This window comes from Grampus griseus (assembly GCF_964374135.1).
Source record: "Grampus griseus genome assembly, chromosome: 6".
Taxonomy (NCBI): Eukaryota; Metazoa; Chordata; class Mammalia; order Artiodactyla; family Delphinidae; genus Grampus; species Grampus griseus.
The window spans coordinates 92093859-92103865 of record NC_139000.1 but is presented as its reverse complement, the minus strand read 5'-3'; the positions used below and the strand labels follow the sequence as shown (position 1 = coordinate 92103865).

Genomic DNA, 10007 nt, shown 5'->3' with positions numbered 1-10007 from the left:
TGTTTTACAGTCTCTTAAAGCTTACTTCGAACTGTTCTCTCCAAATCATCTCTCTCCTCCAAAAATGACCCACAAAATTATCTGAAGGAAAATTAAGCTTCATTCTTGCCACCTTGTAAGAGTGGCACAGCATTTATATCTGGAGACAGCTGTACCTGGGTTTCAAGGCAGAGGGTCCATGAAGTGGCACCAGCCACGCTGCAGGGAAGGACCTGGGGGTGGGGTGGGGGCGTGACATTCCATGCCTGAAGAATGGTTTTCCAAGGCTGATGCTGGGGTCCGGGAGTTCTCCAATCTGCTTTGGTGATTAATTTTTCCTGAGATGCCTGCAAAGTGAGTTTCAGTAAACTAAGTCATGTTTCTTCATTGATTTCCATGATAAAATCAGAAATTCTTTCCCATGGAAAACAGTTTTAGCCACAAGTTGCAATAACATATTATACTTTAAAATGTGCTACTTTAGAATGAAAATTACAATTTTCCCAGGAAACCAACTAAAAATAAATCATAAAGCACACACTATTGAAAGTTTCGGTATACTGTCAGAAGTTACATTCACTTGGGCAAAACCCATGAGGATAAATCTTCTTTATTTTAACAACTAAACTTTAGCTACTTTTCTTAAAAGGGTTTATCTTTTGAATATGATATTTTTATTGTTTCCCAAATATAATTTAAGGCCTTTGCCATCCTTTAAGTTTTGCCATGCTCTATTTTTTTTAAGTAATTGTTTTGATGGTTTATTTTTTTGGAAGGGTTGGTATTTGTACAAAATCAAGTTTAAAAATCCAAGTCCAAAGAGATGTTAAGATAATATATTTCTATCTTTCACATTAAAAGGAATCCCCTTAGCAGCAACCCTGGCAGACAGCAACCAACTCAACCTGAATGGCTATGTGGGATCATGAGGTGTCCCAGGATGTCCACAGCATGAGGGAAGAACTGTCACCCCAGTGAGCTTTTCCTCACTTGGACTAAATGAAGTCTGCCTCCCCCTTGGAGTCTCTGTCCTTTTATAATGACATGGGACAACCACAGAGCCCAAGAGTCAGCTTTTCCGTGCTCTGCAGGCTTCCTGAGCGCATGAGCTGTCGAGGATCAAGTGAAAGACAGGACTTGAAATGAGATCCCTCCTCTCTGTGTGTCAATCCCCCCATTCTTCATCTAATCTTCACGGTTCCCCCAAGCTGTCCCTCTCATTCACCATTTGGGGGACTCATTGCCGTGGGGCTCTGTGGAACCCAGAAAACCCACAGTCCTCCAAGGATGGCAGGGCAGGACAGAGCTCAGGGGTACACCACACTTACCACTGGGGACAGAAAAGGCTGGCATTGGTAAGAGAGATGGGAGGCCAGTCGAGATGCCACCCCAGACACACCAACACCAGTACTGCCAGGCTCTGGTAAGTTCCAGAAATAAAGCAAGACAGTGGCTTTCTCACTAGGCTGTCTCGGCTGTGCTGGGAAATGAATTCAGCACATTATTCAAACCAAGGGTAGTATTTGGAACACTCTGCAGGCAGAGACAGATGGTACACATGCGTCTTCAGCCAGCTGGGCAAGGCTCCTGCATTTTGCTGTTCCTATACTCATTTCTTCCTCTGCTGCGTGATGTTGTTCCTCCTTCTGAGAGCGTACGCTGCTTCTTCCTGTCACCACTGCTTTCCATGGACAATGCTTGTTAATTGATGACAAATCTCTCTAAAAACAGACCTCTCGACCAGAGTTCAGTCTGTTTCACCCATTCTTACAGTCGAAGTCTCCTCTTTGCAAACCTTTCTTATGGTTTTTTTTTAAAAACTCCTTTCAGGTTGGCTTATGTTGGGTGCAGAGGGGTTGTGTTGGGAGGGCAACAGGGAGAACTGTCCCTGCAGGGCCGGGCCCACCACCTGCCAATTTCAGGATGCTGGAGACACACACAGGGAGAGGGTTGTGTCTGTGCTGCTTGGGAGAACACCTGACCAGAGGTTCTTAAGTCGACTCCCCAGAACAGCAGCGTCCCTCGCCCAGGAACTCATTATAAATGCAGGTGACCTGGCTGTCCCTCTCCTGCTGAGTGAGAACCTCCAGGGTGGAGCCCAGAGGTCTGTGCTGTGACCAGCCCTCCAGGGGTTCTCCTGTGTCTCAAGTGTGAGAATCATGCTCCAGAGAGATGTTTTCTAGCTGAAGGGTCCACCTGTCATGTACCTATGAATCCAAATGCCATCAAAAGTCAAATTAGAGGTGACAATCTCAATCATTTCTGTCAGGTGGCCAAAGGAGGATTTGACAAGCTTCTCACACTAAGCAGCCTAGAATGTGCCCTTTTCCCTGGGAATTCCACCAACCTCACCACCACCTGCAGCCTCCTAGGTGTGTGAGCTTGGTGGAGAAGCCAGGGTTTTCCCTTCCTCTCTGATCTACATACTCCCTATACTTTTATTCATATATTTTCACTTTCCAGACTTTACAAAACCTTGCTTCTAATTCTTTACATATGTCATAATTGAATAGTTGGTGAAAGTGTGAAAAAATACATTAAGTGATCTAAAAAAATAACCTCTGAAAAAAGAATAAAATACTTGTTTTCTTTTGATGGTTTTTCTTATGCAAACCAGCAACAAAATACTTCTACCCCTCATAGTCTGCCTTATTCCAGAAAGAATGGAAGAGGCTTAAAGAAATATATTCAACATAACAGGATAGACACAAAGACAGAGAGGAATTAGGAAGATGGGAAAATATTAAAGAAAATATTTTTCACTGAACAGCTTTCCCTCAGTGATGAGTTCTCAGGAGTGACTTCAGTGGTTAAGCCAGGGACAGGGGTAACACAGCTGTTCCCTGTGGCCTCAGGACTCCCCATCTCCCACACCACCCACCTGTGTGCGCCTCACCAGTGCCAGCCTCCTCTCAACTCTTCCCAGACAGTAACTCTTGGGAAGACTTTCAGCCCCCTCCCTCCTCTTCTGCTGACCTAGTTAAGTTCAAAATAGCCCAAAACTCCCTTTCCAAGTGCCATGGCTGCCCTGCCCAGGACCACCCACCATTCTCTCCTGGCCTGTTTTCCTGCCAGCCGAGCTCAACCTGGCTTTGGGTGACATGCGTGGCCCTCTGGATGTGCCAGGCCTCTGTCTCTGGGACCTGTGAGTATAACAAATCCTTAATTTCTATGCCTCTCTTAGTGTGACTTCCATGGTCGTGTAGAAGTGATCCTGAAAGGACCTCAGCTAAGGGGATTGGTCCCGTTTACACAACAATTGGTGACAAGTACAAGAGCACTTTTAACATGGGCAGATGATCCCTCAGTCCCCTGGAGATGCTCACTGTTTGCATGTAGCTTACTGATGGGCTGTCCTGGCTGGGATTCGCCATCTGGGAAGGCTGTCTATCCAGCTGACCCTCTTGTGTGCTACTTTGCACTGCCTCTTGTTACCTCATCCAACCTCGATGAAGCACCACCTCCTCCACTTATGCCCACCACACAAACAGCCAGACAGGCCCAGCACTTACTCAGACCATCCATGTTTTGGAGGCAATATATTACACATCTTTCTATCTTGCTTCATCCCACCGATGAGATTACCAAGAAGGCTGCCTCTTTCCACTGAGGCACAACAGGCTTTGGAACTAACACAGCAGGCTATACAGCAAACCTTGCCCCTGGCTCACCAGGAGCTGATTATTGATTAGAACACTGGCTACATTTGATCACACTTCCTGGAGACTTTGGACCAAACATGGCCCTGAATGGCTACCCAGAGGCTTTTGAGCCAAATGGCTTGCTTTGGCCACTACCCCACATAGACCCACGGAACACCAAATTCTGGCTGCCTATTGGGCTCTAATAGAGACTGAGGCTTTTACTGGTGCCTGGCTAACAAACCATGCAGATTCCTATTCTGCCCTGGGTGAGAGGTAGCTCCTGTATTAGTCAGGACCCTCCAGAAAAACAGAATGAATGGAGATACGGGAATAAAAAGATTTATTATAAGGAATTGTCTCACATGATTATGGAGGCTAAGTCCCATGATCTGCCATCTACAAGCTGGAGACCCAGGAAGCTGTTGATGTAACACAGTCCCAGACAAAGGCCTGAGAACCAAGAGCTCTGAGGGCAGAAGATCAATGTCCCAGCTCAAGCAATCAGGAAGGAAAGGCTGAATTCTTCCTTCTTATGCATTTTTGTTTCCATTTGGGCCCTCAACTGATTAGATGAGGCCCACCCACATTGGGGAGGGCAGTCTGCTCTACTGAGTCTACCAATTCAAGTGCTAATCTCATCCAAAAACACCCTTAAAGATACACTCAGAAATAATGTTTAGCCAGATATCTGGGTATCCAGTGGCCCAGTCAAAAGGACATATAAAATTAACCACCACACCTCCCAACAATGCCTCAGCATGGCCACAGAAGCCTCCTTGCTAAAATGGAAATGGAACCTACTGGAAAGAGCCAAATCTGACACACTGGGACTCTCCAAACTGCAGAAGGATGTAGCCTACCACATGCTCAGTCCCTTGCCCACAGGTTTAGAGATGTTGACAATGGCAACTCTGTTTTTCCCTTCCTAGCTGAGTGGGGAACCCCATGGGATCAACTGTCTGACATGGAAAGGGAGTTGCTGTTCTTCACCAATAGCAACACCACCTTTGTATGCACTGTATCCTGTTGGTGAGCAGTGGCCTGCCATCTGGCCTTCAGTTCCTCTCTAACTAAAGATGGGTCCTTGATTCTACCCATTTGGCTGAGTTAGAAGTATTTCTGTCTCTGAAAGATGCCATACATGGGTAGTTACCCCAAACTCACATATTCACCAATTCATGGCAGTTGCCAATGGACTAGTGATGAAGTATGGCCAATGGCAGTGAAATGATTCTCTAGTACAAGGCCAACTTGTTTTGGGGTTCTTATGTTTGGAAATAAAGAGCCCAGTCTCCAATTCCAATATTTTTCACACATATATCTGCACATACCAACCAAGAGACACCATCTGGTCAATCAACTCTCCAAGATATAAACTGTTTCATTGGCTACAGTTCCCTTAGAAGAGAGTCCTCATTCCTTGGCCTTTTAGGGCTCATGTAACATCAGGTCATAGGGGTATTCATACCCTGATAGAATGGACCCAATAATGTGGAATCCCTCTAGGCCCTCCCTTGCTGAAACTTCTGTTGAGGACTGTAATGTTTGTGCCAAAATTAAACATTGGCAGTTGCCACAATGGGGTGCTATGCCAAGGTGTGATATCCCTTTTCACCAGTGGCACACAGATTACATAAGACTACTGCCATTGTTATGCTTTAACAAGAATTGACTCCTTTATGGGACTTCTGCTAACATTTCCTACACAGCAAGCCAACACAGAAACACCTACCCAAGGGCTAACTGAAACTATTCTGGTGCCCTTTGGGCCTCCTGATATCATAGATCCAGATTAAGGGACACATTTCACATCCTAAACAGTACAACAATGGGCCCTGAAATAAGGTATCCTTTGGAATCACCATCTCTCATACTAATTTACTAATTGAACATCATAATGGACTATTAAAAGACTTCCTGTTAAAGTTAAGGAGGGGGGAATGGAACCCTAATGAACCTCTCTATTGCCACAGGTATTAATATAATTAAATTCCCATGCCCTTGAGGAACACACACCCCATACAAATTTTTTCTGACCTCCTAAAATTCTCCTTTTAGTTATAAGAGGAAACCCCTGATATTTTCAATAGTGGATGATTGCATCTGGATTTCGTCCACAAATAAAACATCCCAATATAAATTTGATTTCTCAGTCATATCCCCTTCCCCTTCAACATAGAAACCTGACCAAGGGCAAATCAAAAGTTTTGACCTACTGATTATCAAAAGCCCAAAAGAATGTCCTGCTTGCCTGATCTGGACACATAAATATCCAGATCTGCTCATGCCCAAAACTGAGATGCTGCTAATTAATTCTGGTTATAAATAAGTGCTAGTTAATGAACCCAAGTCATATAATTTCTCACAGTAGGTAGAGATTATAGCAACAGTGGAATCGTGCAGGTTCCCATCAAAGGAGATGATAGATTTCATCTGGTCAATGTCAGTCATACTCGGAAATGACCAACACCGAGAATGATCCCATGTTGCCTCCCTCTCAGGTGCCCATGGGAACTTCCACAACAGACTGGAAGAGACCTGTGGCCTCAAAGTGCCCACCTTGTGGTCATACAACTTCCTCAGACAACACAGTCTCGAGGCCCCTAGTTAAATTGCTGCCAGTGCTCAATTGCCTCATGGTTATTGGTCTTATTATGTTTGGCTGAGATCCTAGGATTGCTGGCAGACACGCAAGGGCTCTCCATGACCAAAACCTGTTGCAACCAAATGGCCCGAAATATTCAAAATCACATTCAAGAATGTGTCAGCCGGGAGTGCTGGACAGCAATGACCACTTCTCAGGCCCACACGCCATCAAGTCCGGATGGTTTGAAATCCATTATAAATGCCACCAATGGCACAGATGTTTGACCCCAATGGGGCAGAATATTGATCCAGAATACTAATTTTAACTGGTCAGAGGGTCTTTGGCTGGCTTGAACAACAACCCCAAATCCATCCTCCTCCACTAACCAATCTCTGTTATACTGCCCCTAATGTTGTTTATATGACTACATCTATGGACTATGTCACAATTATATCCAGGACCACTAAGTTAGCTCTCTATATATGTGACCAAAAGATTTATTCTCTATGGATGGACTATCAAGTTCAGACCCTAAGAGTGGCTGCCCAGGTCTTGGTCCAAGGTGCCACAATGATCCCCAAGAGTTACTGAAAATTTGCAGCAGTTCAGATGCTTATGGCAAGATTCTAAAAGAGGTCTCCAAGCTTCCTTAGGCCACATTTCCACATGGGGCCCCAGGTTTCCATCAGTGGACAGCCACCTGGGAGGGACACTCACTCTCAGGGTGGACCACAGCTTCCACGCCACTGGAGAGGAAAACATCTTGTCCACTCCACTTTTGGAACTGAACGTTACATCCTCACCCACCTTCAGCCTCTAACCCACACTGGTCCACGCTGGTTTCCGTCAACCCCACATTGCTTCCCCAATTCCTGGGTCATTACCTTGATCTGTATGATCTCCTGTGTTCTATTTTCCTGAGATTACAAAATGCCTGACACTGACCCCTCACGGCTTCCATGGGCTCCACAGAACTGTGAGTCATAAACCCCATGATGATAAGGCCACCCTAAGATGTGTCAAGCCCCTGTGGGATGCAAAGTTATGCCCGCTAAATGCCACCAACGTTCCTCACATACTTCCTCCTTGCCCTGCTTTCCAGGCCCAGCCCCTCCCAATCTTCTCTTTTTACGGGGGTTGTTAAAAATGATTCATGACTTTTGCTTCCCTATGCTACTAACCCTAACCTGGAACTCCCCTACCATCAGCCCTCTTATGCAACACACTTCCTCGGGATCCCCGGCCTCCACAGCCGCTTCCCCAAGTACAACATTGCCCATCACCCTGCCAACCACAACTCTCCTTGGCATCTACCCAGAGCCTCCAGGATGTCAACCCAAACTGCAGAAGTGACAGCACACACATCAACCTGATCTGACTATTGGGTCTGCCACTCAGATGTGTACCTCTGCCTAGAACACTGGTGCTATTCTGAATTTGGCCAGATGGTCCAAAGTCCTGAGACCACAAGGCTTCTCTGGAGATGTGAACCTTTGGGAAAACTCAAGCACCTCCAATATTATTCAATTGAGGGAATCCAACGTCCAGGCACCAATTATATTTGTCCAGATTTCGGTACAGTCTGGCCAAATGCCTATGTTCTCCCAGACCCCACACTCATATCTACATGGCTAAAACCTGGAAATTATGATGCACTAGCTGATGCCTCCATAGGACCAGATTGTGACCCTGATGAAAATGCACGGCACCTGTTGTACTTTACTTTCCTAATAACAGGAGCCTATATTTCATACCCCATGGCATTGGGAGTGCCCGTGACTATCTACCCCGTTGCAACATCTACATTCTCTTCAAAGAGTCACAGGGTCAGGCAGCTGACCTCCGTACATCTATTAATAGTTTTTGCTGTAAATGGTGGAGGCAACTGCACTGGGTACAGGCAAACAAAATCACATGATCTCAGCTAATCAACAACTGTCTGCCGCCCTCACTGGAACATGTTAAAAGAATATCCAGAACTTGTCTCTAATACAGGAAACCCAAGAACCTCTGGCCACTGATAGTCCTGCAGTCCTTGAATACCTGCTGACCAAGGAAGGCAGGGTCCATGCAACTCAGAGACCCTCTTGTCAACAATTTTGGCAAGGACAGACATATCTCCGACAACTTAGAGAAGATGGGAAATCTTTCACAACAAAACTGTGGTTTTTCAAAAAATTCTTTAAACCCAGAGGTATCAGGCATTTACTCCTGTCTATCCCCCTGGTAAATGGGGAGACTGGCTACATGCCGGTTTCTAAGTTCTGGTCACCACCTTGGGGGGCCCCCTTCTCCTAACCTCTGTATTAACATTGGTTGTCCGATGTCTCAGCAATGCTTTCCGTCTATAGGCAAAGTCTCCCCACTCAGGTGGTAAGAGGAATTCATCCTGTTTGAGAGCCATTGAGGCACATGTGGTCAAATGTAACACAATTGTTCCCTGTGACCTCAGGACTCCCTATCCGCACCCCCAGCCACCTGTGTGAGCCTCGCCAGTGCCAGCCTCCTCTCAAATGTGCCCAGGTGGCAAGTCTTGGGAGGACACCCCATCTTCTTCCCTCCCCTTCTGCTGACCTAGTTAAGTTCAAAGTAGTCAACAACACACTTCCCACATGCCATGGGGCAGCCAGGACCCCAATAAAAGCGTTCGCCTGTCATCCTCTCCTGGCCTGTTTTCCTGCCAGCCGAGCTTAACTGAGCTTTGGGTGACATGTGTGGCCCTATGGCTGTGCCAGTTTTCCCTTTCTGGGAACTGTGAGTATAATAAATTCTTAATTTCTATTCCTCTCCAAGTGTGACTTCCATGGCTATGCATAAGTGATCCCCAAAAGACCCCAAATGAGGAGATTAACCCCATTTACACAACAGTCGGTGTAGTGGTCAGCTCTGGATTTTTCTCTGATTTTGCCTTGCCTGGCCAAGGCCTTTGAACAGCTAAGGGACCAGTAAAGCAGTAAAAAGCATCCACATGCTATTTTTAACATTTCAAAAAGCCCAAAAGGAATCACACCTTTACCATCAACATTGCTCACTAAGATATTGTCTTCCTTTCGAAATTCTATCAACTTTGGATGACAAAGCTAATCTTGCTGTGCTGCTGCTCAAAGCCTCTGAGTGTTCATTATAAAAATGAAAAACTATTAACTAATAAATCTTTCAAAGCATAATAATATAAAGGAGAATAATAAAAAGGACTCATCTGACAGCCTGGGTGAGATCCAGGTCTCCTCAAATCCAGTTCCCCTGCTTCATGGGGAAGGCAGAGCTGGCTTGGGGGAAGGCATTTGCACGACCTTGTATTAGTTTGGATAGTGTATTAGTTTTCTCTGGCTGCGAGGCAAAGCACCACAGACTGGGGTCTTAAACAACAGATGTTTATTCTCTCTCAGTTCTGGAGGCTGAAAGTCCAAGATCAGAATGTCGGCAGGGTTGTTTTTCCTGAGGCTTCTCTCCTTGTCTCGTAGAAGGCTGCCTTCTCCCTGTGTCCTCTCATGGACTTCCCTGTGTGTGTGTCCTAAATTTCCTCTTCCAATAAGACACCAGTCATATTGGATTAGGACCCATCTTAATAACCTCATTTTACATTAATTACCTCTTTAAAGGCCCTATCTCTAAATACAGTCACATTCTGAGATGTTGGGGGTTAGGACTTCAGCATGTGAATTTTGAGGGGGCACAGTTCAGCCCATAACAAATGGCATCAATCACTCTGGTGGAGTCAGCCCTTAAAGATAGCAAAGAGTGACAGTTTACAAAGTGATATATTTGAATCTTTAAAACAGAGAATAAAATAACCA

The 10007-nt window shown here is 45.5% G+C and overlaps 1 protein-coding gene across 1 annotated transcript in view; it reads left to right on the top strand.

Annotated features, from left to right (window-relative positions):
• Positions 1-1360: 1360 nt before the first annotated feature.
• LOC309824203 (cyclin-T2-like) overlaps positions 1361-10007 on the top strand; it is a gene marked incomplete at its 5' end in the record, with an annotated part of 58752 nt that continues 50105 nt past the window's right edge. The window contains 1 exon segment of the mRNA XM_082656921.1: positions 1361-1402. Within this exon segment, the coding sequence (XP_082513047.1) occupies positions 1361-1402 (42 nt within the window).